The 12,410-nt window shown below is 40.5% G+C and overlaps 1 protein-coding gene across 2 annotated transcripts in view; it reads left to right on the top strand.

Annotated features, from left to right (window-relative positions):
• The first annotated feature begins 1,270 nt into the window (after window positions 1-1,270).
• fermt2 (FERM domain containing kindlin 2) overlaps window positions 1,271-12,410 on the top strand; it is a 34,688-nt gene continuing 23,548 nt past the window's right edge. For both annotated transcript variants that reach the window (XM_068338027.1, XM_068338026.1), the window contains exons 1-2: window positions 1,271-1,471; window positions 3,374-3,531. In XM_068338027.1, coding sequence (XP_068194128.1) covers window positions 3,375-3,531 — 157 coding nt within the window. In that variant the 5' untranslated portion in view covers window positions 1,271-1,471; window position 3,374. The remainder of the gene's footprint in view (window positions 1,472-3,373; window positions 3,532-12,410) is intronic.

Raw genomic sequence — 12,410 nt, 5'->3', positions numbered from 1 at the left:
AAATCAAAGATGATATCATTCTCAGTAATAAAGAGAGCAGATTTTGTATCTCGTGGCTTTCTTTCACAAAAATCCCAATGCATGCAGTCAACACATATGCTATAGTGGAGGATGAGGAAAATAAAAGATTGCTAAAAAATCATATTGCCATATACAGTAGATACTAGATTATTTTCTTATCATTACAGGATTGAGTCTGTAGGCAGCTGTACACAATTTTAGATGTTAGCAAATACAAAGAAGCTTCGCTGCATTCTTGTTACTTTCTGAAATAAGATTTCACACAAGATTAAATAATTACATAGAACTTGTCACCTTAGAGAGTTTTTAAGTATAGTTAACTATCTGATTGCATGTATGTGATGTGTCAGGTATAAAAGTAGGCCCAGATTTCTGTGGTTATTGGCTTCACATCTCAGGTATTTCACTTGAGCTTTATATTGCAATATAATGAAGTCTACACTGAAAAGAACACACCAGAACTGCAAAAATGACAACAAATAAAATGCCTTGTTAGTCTTTGCACTCACTCCCAAGGGGAAAGACCCAAAGGTCCCTGTGTGCTTCTGCTGGGTTCAGCAGAACTAGCATTGCCATAAAAGGCAGCTCAAGATCTTAACAGCACGTCCATCATCCCCACCACTAACCCATGAATTTTGTATCGTGGAGACTTGTGGTAAAAAAAAAAAAAAACATGTCATATACAGTATACTAATATGTGTTATTTTTGTACAATTTAACATATTGCATATTTTTCTTGTATGCATTAATATTCTTCTGTTGGAGCAACAAAAGTTGAACATTTAGTTTTTTAAAATTTTTTCCAGGATCTATCTGCACTTCTACCTATAATTTAAGCTTGAGAATAAAGATTGCAAATGTCCCTAATAGTCTTTTTCTTTTCAAAGTAAATTTACCTGAAAAAAAAAAACTATTATACAGCAATTGAGTGAAGGTGAGTCACTGAAGCCATTTGTTGAGAAAGATGTGAAAATCTGATCAGATAATGCAAAAATATATATATATTATTCATTTATTTATTTTTATTTATTTATGATTATTGTAGGTGAACATGTAAGGTCAAAGAGGGAGAATATTTCAGTCTTGCCGGGTCAGGCGTGTGTGTGTGTGTGTGTGTGAAAGCGGTGACGGGGGGGGGGCAGCGGACGAACGGAGACGCTCCCGGTATGAAAGGAAAAGTAGGATTGGAGCTGTGACGTGATCCGCTGCTGCTGGAAAAGAGGGAGGGAGAAAAGAGGGACGGCTGGACTCCATTAAGCCCGAAGCCTGCGGGAAAAGTGTTTGGGATACTTCACTTCTCGAACGACTTCTTCGGGAATTTCTCCTTCTCTCTATTGTCTGGGAACACTTTCTACATGAAGTAAAGAGGGCGAACTTGTTTTTTTTTTTTTCTTCTCTCCGTACGGTGTAGTCGACTCTAGTAGTGTTTTTTTCCCCCCTCTTTGTGAAGGTGAGTGCCCGTCCTGAAAGCTGTGCTCGTCCGCTGACAGAAACGTGGAAACCTGTGAGGTTTTTTTGTTGATGACGTTTCGCGTCGTCTTCCCTCGCGCCTCTGCTAACAACTCTGGCTAATTTAAGCTAGTTTGTTCGCTTCTTCTCGGCGGACTTCCCACCAAACTTCGCCCGCTGTGGGGTGAGTGTGCTCGGAGCCGGGAGGGCGGTTGTACGGAGCCTGCTTACGTAATTAGCTAACCCCCGTGTCTATTTGTAAGACTTCCTTTACCGTTATTTTTAACAGGTGAACCGGCTCGTTGGCGGACATGAACGCCGCTAAAGCGTCCTGGTTGAACTTGTAGCCCCCTCCCCGGGCCCCGCAGCCCTTTGTTCGGCCGTGTTTATCGATAAATCTCCGTGTCTGATCGCCCCCCGATTGACAGGCTATCATATAACTTTTTTTAAAAAAATTATTATTTTTTTTAAATGATTGTACGCGATAATAACCACCGGGATGGGCACGATTTTTCTGCTGTTATTTTATTTTTAAAAAAAAATCATCCCTGATAAATGTTCAACCATGATTTAAATCACGTCATCGTTAACCACCATGAGCTAATGCTGGAAGTATTTATCACTTTTATTAAAGTAAAATTTAAAAAAAAAAAGCTCTAATGTGGTTCGGGATTTAAAAATGACACAATTTGATGCATAAAAAGTAAAACTAAAATCAGAAATCCCATCGGTATAAGGGGAAGTCTTATGAAAACTGTCTATGAATACAGGAAACGGAATTCCTTTTTGTGTGTGTATCCAATGTAGTCAATCTTTGACAGCACTTGGATCCAAAAATCTGATTTAATGTGTAAGATTGCCCTCAAATATGCCTGTAGTGGTACATATTGTTCAAACTCCAGGAATTGAACAACCTCTTCATGCCTTTGCAGTGATGAAAGCTGCCAAAGCTTGGAGAGGGGCGATAACAGAACTTTGGGTTTGTGAGTTAACTTATTAACAAGAAACCTTTTCAGGACAAGGAACATGAGGCAAAGGCAGTGATGGACAAGTCATCCTGTATTCCTTACCATACCATTATGACATCACAAATAGAAAATCATACCTCATGTCATAACATTATGCTGAATTTGGAAGCATTATCTATCTTCAGGAAAGTTAAAAAAAGAAAGAAGAAGAAGTAAAAACCAGGAGTACTGCAGTGGAGAAGAAACACTGATATAGTTTTTAAGTCTTCCATATGTCAATGGAAAAAGAAAGAAATTGTTTATGGACAAAGTATTGGAGTGTAAATTTCTGTTTGAATGCTTGACAAATAATGAAACTTTTTTCTTCTTTGTTCAATGTTGTTCAAAGTCCTCATTCCCAGCATGACACACTGGCTGTTTGTTATAAATCTGTGGTCCCATTTCAAGCTGGCATACAGCAACCCCGATGACATCACAGTAACCACCAGAAACACTGGTTTGGACTTTGGGAACTCGTCCTAAAAAACTGAAGATGTTACATAGACAAATCAATGATTACTATTTGTACCAACCATGACCGTCGATTGATCACGTGTTCAGTGATTGGATTTGTATAGCATAACGTATGGCTATGGCCACATTGTCGTTCGATTGGTTTCTTTAAAGCAGTATCAAATCTCAACCTTTGTAATCGAAGACTCAAGTGAAATGCTTGGCTGCAGTCAAGTAAGTCAGTTAATTTGCAGCAATTTTCTGTAAACATGCTTAGAGATTAGCTAATGGTTTGAAAATGTGCTAGTTATTTCTCTAGACGGGTTATGCATTCACTTTACACCAAATTTCTTCTTTTCTATGGAGGTCCAAAGGTTGCTTTTCACTCCAGTGTCCAGACAAATGGACCTTTCCATTTCTGACCGTGGGTGTGTATTTGACAGGATGGCGCTGGACGGGATCCGGATGCCTGATGGCTGCTACGCCGACGGGACGTGGGAATTGAAAATGCACGTCACTGACCTACACAGGGACGTGTCGCTGAGGGTCACTGGGGAAATCCACATCGGTGGAGTCATGCTGAAGCTCGTGGAGAAACTAGGTATGCATTAATCTCACTTTCATGGTTGTTTTTTCAACAATCCACTTTGCTGTAATGAAGTCCTTCACATTTGACTTCAATGTTGCTTCTGTTCATTGTAGAAAATTTGTGCGTCAATGGCCGAAGGGGAATAAATGCCTTTATAGTTGTCTATCTGAGAGTCGTGTGATTCCATCAAGTAAACATCACCTCCTGTGTTGAAACACAGATTGTTTCAGAATACAAGATTAAGTTAAGAATAGATTTTCTCCAATTTCATTGTTCAGATCTCCACCAGGCAGAGTATATTTGTTGCATCATAGTAGCTCAGACTCCTCTTTTAGATTAACAGTTTTTTTGTTACCCTTCAGGGAATGTAGGTCAGTAACCCAAGTTATAAAGAAATTATACACAGCCTGCCTCCCCAACACTGTATTGTGCACTGTTCTGTAGCTGCAATTACGCACTTTACAGATTTGGGTGCAAGAAAGCTAAAGGACTCCTCTGTTCCGGCCACTTGAGCATGGCTCTGTTTCATGGAGGTTAGAGAAAGTTCAATGGTGGTGGCCGCCTGACTTGGGAGTGACAGTGCGTTGTGTGTCGATGTCGCTCAAGTGCTGAGCATTCCTGTTGCGCTCCAAGGTTTTATTCCCTGCCCATGCTCCCATTTTTAGCTCTCCTGTTGGAGCCCGGCATAACTGAGGTCTTTGTTTTCTGTGGTCGGCTTTGCTGTGCTGCATCTCTGCTAGAAGAGCACAGTGTTGCTGCCGCGTGTGGGACGACATGAATTCATTAGGCCTCCCCACCCAACTTCGCTCAAGGCTTGGCCTTATCCATTGTTTGAGTTATGTTAGCTCTTTTTGTTAAAGATCTGGTTGAAGGGTATGACTTTCCATGATATGACACCTTCTTTGTGTTGTACGGTCCTTCTCAAAAAATTAGCATATTGAGATAAAGTTGGTTATTTTCCATAATGTAATGATAAAAATTAAACTTTAAACTCATATATTTTTGATTCATTCACACCAACTAAAATATTTCAGATCTTTTATTGTTTTAATACTGATGATTTTGGCATACAGCTCATGAAAACCCCAAATTCCTATCTCAAAAAATTTGCATATCATGAAAAGGTACTCTAAACAAGCTATAAACATGATCATCTGATTCAAAGAATTAACTCTAAACACCTGCAAAAGATTCCTGAGGCTTTTAAAAACTCCCAGCCTGGTTCATTACTCAAAACCGCAATCATGGGTAGGACTGCTGACCTGACTGCTGTCCAGAAGGCCATCATCGACACCCTCAAGCCAGAGGGTAAGACACAGAAAGAAATTTCTGAGCGAATAGGCTGTTCCCAGAGTGCTGTATCAAGATACCTCAGTGGGAAGTCTGTGGGAAGGAAAAAGTGTGTCAGAAAACGCTGCACAACCAGAAGAGGTGACCGGACCCTGAGAAAGATTGTGGAGAAAGGCCGATTCCAGACCTTGGGGGACCTGCGGAGGCAGTGGACTGAGTCCGGAGTAGAAACATCCACAGGCGTGCGCAGGAAATGGGCTACAGGTGCCGCATGCCCCAGGTCAAGCCACTTTTGAACCAGAAACGGAGGCACAAGCGCCTGACCTGGTCTACAGAGAAGCAGCACTGGACTGTTGCACAGTGCTCCAAAGTACTTTTTTCGGATGAAAGCAAATTTTGCATGTCGTTCAGAAATCAAGGCGCCAGAGTCTGGAGGAAGACTGGGGAAAATGCCTGATGCCTGAAGTCCAGTGTCAAGTACCCATAGTCAGTGATGGTCTGGGGGGCCATGTCAGCTGCTGGTGTTGGTCCAGCGTGTTTTATCAAGGGCATGGTCAATGCAGCTAGCTATCAGGAGATTTTGGAGCACTTCATGCTTCCATCTCCTGACAAGCTTTATGGAGATGAAGATTTCATTTTTCCGCATGACCTGCCACCTGCTCACAGTGCCAAAACCACTGGTAAATGGTTTACTGACCATGGTATTACTGTGCTCAATTGGCCTGCCAACTCTCCTGACCTGAACCCCATAGAGAATCTGTGGGATATTGTGAAGAGGAAGTTGAGAGACACCAGACCCAACACTGTGGATGAGCTTAAGGCCGCTATCGAAGCATCCTGGGCCTCCATAACACCTCAGCAGTGCCACGGGCTGATTGCCTAAATGCCACGCCGCATAGAATTAATCATTTCTGCAAAAGGATTCCCGACCAAGTATTGAGTGCATAACTGAACATAATTACCTATTTGAAGGTTGACTTTTTTTGTATTAAAAACACTTTTTTTTATTGGTTGGATGAAATAGGCTAATTTTTTGAGATAGGGATTTTTGGTTTTTCTTTACCTTTTGCCAAAATCATCAATATTGAAACAATAAAAGGCTTGAACTACTTCAGTTGTGTGTAATGAATCTAAAATATATGAAAGTCTAATGTTTTTCAGTACATTACAGAAAATAATTAACTTTATCACAATATGCTAATTTTTTGAGAAGGACCTGTAGTGTGGGGGAAGTGTTCCACCATTCGCTGTTTGTGTTTTGAATGTTGGAAAAATTAGCTTGTTCTGCGCAGCCATTGTGACCATCAATTTCAGTTTCTATTTTGGCTGATGACTTGTCTTTGTTTTTTGCTATCTGCTTAGGATTCCGGCGACTTAAGGTCGTCATGTTGATGATAGTTTGAATGGTCCAACATGGTTGGATGTTTATTCCTCCAAAGAGAAATAACAGGATGTGGGTGTACGTGGTTTCTACCACTGTCTTATCACAAATGTGATTCAGTTCCATCCTTTTTTTGCTGGTATTGAACTTATTTAAATCCCCTGTGTTTTCATACTAAAATGGCCATTACTTCAGTGAAAGTAGCTCACTGAAGCACAGTTAATGCTAATAGAGGTAGAATTTAATATTTGAGGCCCTTAACTTCTGGTACAGAGATTATGTTTTGACTTGAATATTTCTTGCTATTCTGGAATATTCTGTTTTGAATTTTACCTGCATTTTGAAGAACAAGCATAGAATACTAAACAGCGTTTGTGTCACACATCACCCCTCTTCTTATCGAAGAACTCTGATATATGCATTGTGAACTCCCACATCGAGGCAATAGCTTGAAGAATGAGCCCTGAATCACTTATAATATGTTAACTCCTCTGACTCCGACCTGCTCCTGTTACTGTGGCACCTGCTGGTCACCTCCAGTGATGTCACTCACCCATCAATGGGGCTACAGATGTTGGATTGTGGGAATTGTGCCTGGCTGCTGTATATGTGTAGATTTACACACACTTCAAAGTGTTACTGTAATAAGAGACAAGTGGACACCTCAGAGTTTCTGAAGGCAGTGACTCCCTCTTGCTTTTGGAAAGACCTTCTGGTGCAATGACACAATGTCTCCTTCTCTCTTACGCAACATGAATGACTGACCTTGTGTTACAGGAATTGTTTCCCATAGTGCAGCTAGTGCTCAGTTTTCTTGTCACCATGCCTTTTTATGACACTTTTTTTCACTGTGTGAAAGTCTGCTGATGTATTTCCCTTATTTGTGTTTGTGTGTGTGTTCATTTATTTCCAACTCGTGAACAGGGTTACGTGGGGTTGTGGGTGTGTCTTGTCCACGTGTCCCACATCTGTTTTTCGCCCCTACCTTGGAGCTGCAGGTCATCTCATCGACAGTGCAGGCTCAAATGACCTTTGATAATGGATTAAATAGACAAATGCCAGGAAGGCACTCAGCTATTGATCAGAGTAGTGAATTCTGCATCCATTTCCCATTCAGCCCTTCAGGATTTTAGTATTTAAAGCCACCTGATTGACTACCCTTAGTCTCCTGACCCTGTAATCTTTTCATCCTTGATTTACTTATTAATGTTGTTGTTATTCTTAGCTGAGGTTTTCCAAAAGTGCTGCTTTCCTCTCTAAAAGCTAATATTTGGCTGTTTATAAAGGAAAATAAATGCTGCACAAGACATTAGCTGGTGGGATTTTTATTGTATCTCAAGGGATTATTACTGAGGTACATGGCTTTTTAGTCTTGCAAATTGTTGCTAACCGTAACTGCTTTGTGTTTCCTCACAAAAGCATGGGACATTTTCTTAGATTGATGATTTTAGAACCATGAAAAGGAAGTTCATGGGCTTAATCTACCTCACAATTTCTCATTCAGGTGCAAGGACTGTGGAAGTAGGAAACGCACACACACACACAGTCAGACACACGCATAGCACATGTGCAAGACGTGCGTATAAGTCTACTAAATGATGAGAAATGCCTCCTCAGAACTGTAGTAAAATGACTATTTGTTCATGGGCATAACTAGTATGGGATTGTTAAAAATCATTATAAATTTCAGAATTCAAATTAAAGTGTTCCAGATTTGTTTGGGGGCATTTGAATGCAAAATGTTCGCGTCACATATCCCATAGACCAGGGATATGTGAACTGATGTATTAGCCTTAGTCTGTGGTTGTAGATGTTTTGGTTCCAAGTCTATTCCTTTTGTTCTTGGCTGCCTTTATTGGTGATTAATCTTGCTCTCTTGGCTGCCAACAAATACCGCTACACAACTGGAGGTACATTGGTGGTTTTGGCTGTGCTTCACCTCGTAAGTAGAGGGACTGGATAGAGAACGGAGAAAAGACGGGAGAGTTGAGTATAGTCTTGGTCTCCGTGTCTGCCTTCGAGCAGTGTGACGTTAGCCACAATGCTAGAATTCCATAAAAGTCTTCGGTGAAGCAGGAAATGACTTCCTAGGTTTGGCATGTCACCGTCATTGCTGGATTCTCTGTTGCTTGCTTCCACTACCTCCCCTTTTCCTTCTCAAATCTCCTTCTTTTCCTTTCCCCCTTTTTTCTGTCCTTCTTTATAAAGAAAATTCCACCTATTTTTAAATTTCGGAAGCGTCATATTTAACACCATGCAATCATCCAGTCACGTTGCAAAGCTTAAATAACCAATAGCATTGTTCAGTTTGTTCCAGATTCTGCTGACTGAAACGTTCCATAAATAGGACTTGCGCAAGCTAATTGGTCCAGTGTGACTTGGAGAGTTCGTGTGTATGTTTCCAGTGAGTGGCCTGCAGTTTTTGGCTGCTACACCACCAGCGAGCCACAGCAAATATTCCCTGCATGTCAGAGAAAACGTGTGTTTCGTATTTGCGCTGACCTAGATATTCATATCCCAAATTTCCTCGTTCATTTCTGGGTCTTTTTGGAACAATCATGTAGCTAACATGAACCATAATGTCTTTTTTTTCTTTCTATTTATAGGCAACTCTTAAAGAAAATACCAGTTGTTATTATTATAATGTTCAGTTAGAAGAGTAAAATTAGATGTGGCTTTAAGTGTCCTCTCAGTATCATTTGGGATAGTTCTGCTTGTTAGATTTTGAATTCTATACCCTTTTTTGGATTCCAAGGTACTTTTTAGCTAGAGGTTGCATCAACCAGGGGGAGATGACTTCAGTATGACAAAGGAATCCAAGTTTCATTAGGAAACAGATGCGATTCAACACAGGATGCTTGACTTCCTTTGTTTTTTCTTCTCCCTTGTGCTTTCCTTGCATTCCTGCCTTCCTGCCCTTCCACCCCCCCCCCCAACTGAGGTGAAAAAGAGCGAAAGAAAGACTGGAGATAGCAAAGGAATATCTGTGTTAATTATGTAAGCGCTATGAGCACAACTTGCAATTCAACGTTCAATATATCAAACCATAACAAACCGGTATTCCCTTAATAGTTTGCTTTCAAGGCTGTACCTCATATCATCTTGCCGTCACACACAGATCTGCTCTATCACTTTGCTTAATGAGAATCATTGATTGTAAATGTGGAGCCCTCAATAAATACCTGGCATCTTGGAAGTGACAAACCGCCTGGCAGCCTGTGTGATCATCCTGCTCTCCAATCTCCGACAGGAAGTAGTTAGCCTAAGTAGTGGTCCTGCCCAGGCCAGTAACTTCCTGTTTCACTAGTTAGATGCTGCTGTGATTGTGCTGAAGACCCCTGGCCTATGTATGTATTCACTTACATTCTCATTATTTTTACAGTTTATAATATTTAATTATTGGCCTCAAGGTTTAATCTTAACTTCTCATCCAGTTTAATGCAATGATGCAGTTTATTGTTGTAACACACCGGTAACGTCGGATGAGTAAATTTGCCTCCGTTCTCTTCACGCCTTTCATTCATTTAAACTTAATACCCACACCTCTCATCTTTCCCTGCACTCCCTCTGACAGAACAAAGTGCGAGAGGTGTTTGTTGTCATAACGAAGGGATGAAGCCTCGTTTAAGGTGGTTCTGTGCAGAGGTTAAATAGTTTTACTCTACTACTACTACTACTAAAAATAATAATAGTAATAATAGTAAAAATAATATAAAATGGCTCATGCTGGAATCAAACCAATTCTGTAATGTCAGACAGAGTTCTCCATTTGATTCATCGTGGAAACAGCAATGATTTGAGTTTTCCTTGTGTAGTCCTGCTGTACGTTGTTGAAATGTTACCTTGGACTTGTGCTCACCAGCTTTACTCAATCTGAATTGTTACGTTAAAAAAAATCTCAGAGTATGACCAGAAATTTGGCGAGAAAGCTGTGGAGCAGCTTAGCTTCCTGTTGAACTCGGACGCCTCAGCTGGACAACCGATCATGGTCCTACAAGGACGTCTGGCAGGATGCATGGATGGATAGAAAGGCAGATGAATATTGTTTATCTGCTCCATTGATCTTTGTCCCAGTACTTCTTGTAACACCATTATTTTGCTGTGTCCCTGAACACTTAATTGTATAAAGCTGAGTCGGGGCAGGAGGAGACAACCCTTACTGTTTTCCTGTGTTTGGAAAATGACACAAATGGATACAAACTATCTGTCTCTAAGGAGGATTCCTCTAATGGCCCTCCTAACCTCTCCTAATGCATCAAAGCCAGAACTGTTGCATTGCCTTTGCTATTGTTGCTGGTTGGATGCGCCCCAGATGGAAAGCATGTATTGCGTTATGGAATAAATATTGTAATAGTAAAGCCTTAGAGGCATGAGCATGATTGTAAATTTATATATGTGTTGACATAGAAAAGTGTCTGGATCTGAACTCTGTATATGGAAGAGTAGTTGCTTTACACATTTTAATGCCAGTCGTGACCTTTTAAAGATATTCTATCTGTGATGTAGAAAGAAAGTGACCCAGATAAACTTTTTGTTTCTCATTACTGCAACCTGAAATGTCAATGTTGGGTGTCTCGTAGTTAGTAGCGATTGACTTCCAGCTGAATCTGGGTCTGATCTGTGCTGCATGTTTGATGCATGTGATAAATGTCATGTTATTGACTACTGGCATGGAACTGAACTGTGCTTTATATCAAAAATAACAAACAATCTCAGCTAATCCTATTTAACTGGTTGTCAAGGGTTAGGCTTTTCATGGTATTTGTTATAGAACGCCAGAAGGAGACCTCTAAAAGACATGAAAATATTAGTGAAGTATTTCATCTCTCTAGGGTCAAAGTTAAAATCATGTATTGCATCGATTTATGCTATTTGGTATCAGAACAATGTAATTTTATGGAGATGTATCTGTTGTCTGCTACACAGATATTATCACCTGTGTTATCATATATATTATCATATATTTGCTATTTGTGAATAGCACGAGGATGTGTGTCTAAAAGCCATTTACAGTGGATCTAATTTAAGGACAGCTTGGAGCAGTTGCTGTCTCCATGTTTACTTGTCAATACCAGCCTTGTCAATACAAAGGATATTTTTAGGTAGAGACAGTTTTCATGTTGTAGAGGAGGATAAATTGTTTGAGTGTGTCTGTGTGTACGTTTAAGAGGGAGAACAAGATTGCCAAACTTGCAGCTCCGTGTCATTGTTTTATGTGAAAACGGCTCCGTGGCCGTGCTCCATTGCCTTAAGGCGTCAGCCGAGAGTCGCCAAGGAAACTGCATGACTGGTCCGACCAGGCGCAACCACAATGTTTTTATCAGCTGATGGCTGTAAATGACAAATCGTCAGACTAGTCACGGTTGTCACTGATGGTGAACGTCTGATCTCCAACAGCTCATGGAAAATACCCTGTGTTCATACAGATGGGTTCAGCTATTACTCCCTTCAGGTGGAGGAACAGCCCAGAGCAGCAGCGTGGATTTCTTTTATCTTTTCAGCCTTTGTCACACCCAGAACTAGAGCAATTCATCGACTAATTGATTCGTTGGTGGAAAACTATTAAATCACTGATAGCTATAACCCCAGACACTTGACCGTTCCCTCCATTTGAGGATATTGAATGCTCAGCAGATGAATTAATAATGAAAATAATCATTAATTATAGTCCAAGTGTCATCGTGGCTGGGCTACATGGTTTGCATTAAAAAGAATCAATTGATCGGTCTATTTATACTGAACTTAATTCAGCTTTTATGTTCAGATTTTAGTTGAATGTCATGACTGCAGAACATATTTTTCATCAAAAATTGCACCTGTCGATTTTAATACCAAAGTGTTTGATCAAAAATTTCAGAAAAATAAACATGGTGAACAGTTGAGCGTTACATTCAATGTTGTGAATCAGTTGTGTGTGATACGGTGGATGATGTTGTAGTATCCTGTTTCCTCGTGGCTTCGGCTGCTTCTCATATTATTGAATTCCCAATGTTAGCTCATCCTCCATTATTCTTATCTCTTTTTCGTGCCGTTTTTTCTCATTCCTTCTTTCTCCTCCTCTCCACTGCGAACCAACTCCCCTCCCTCTCACAGACCGGCCTCCATAAACAAAGCCGTCTCCTAATGTAAACACCATAGTTACTCCAAATAGGTCAAGAGCAGAAAGGAGGGATGAGCAGGAGAAGGAAGAAGGGACCATTTCCTGTGTCATCCAAATGAA

This window comes from Antennarius striatus, chromosome 17 (genome assembly GCF_040054535.1).
Source record: "Antennarius striatus isolate MH-2024 chromosome 17, ASM4005453v1, whole genome shotgun sequence".
NCBI lineage: Eukaryota > Metazoa > Chordata > Actinopteri > Lophiiformes > Antennariidae > Antennarius > Antennarius striatus.
The sequence above is the reverse complement of the archived record's forward strand: the minus strand, read 5'-3'. Positions and strand labels throughout refer to the sequence as shown.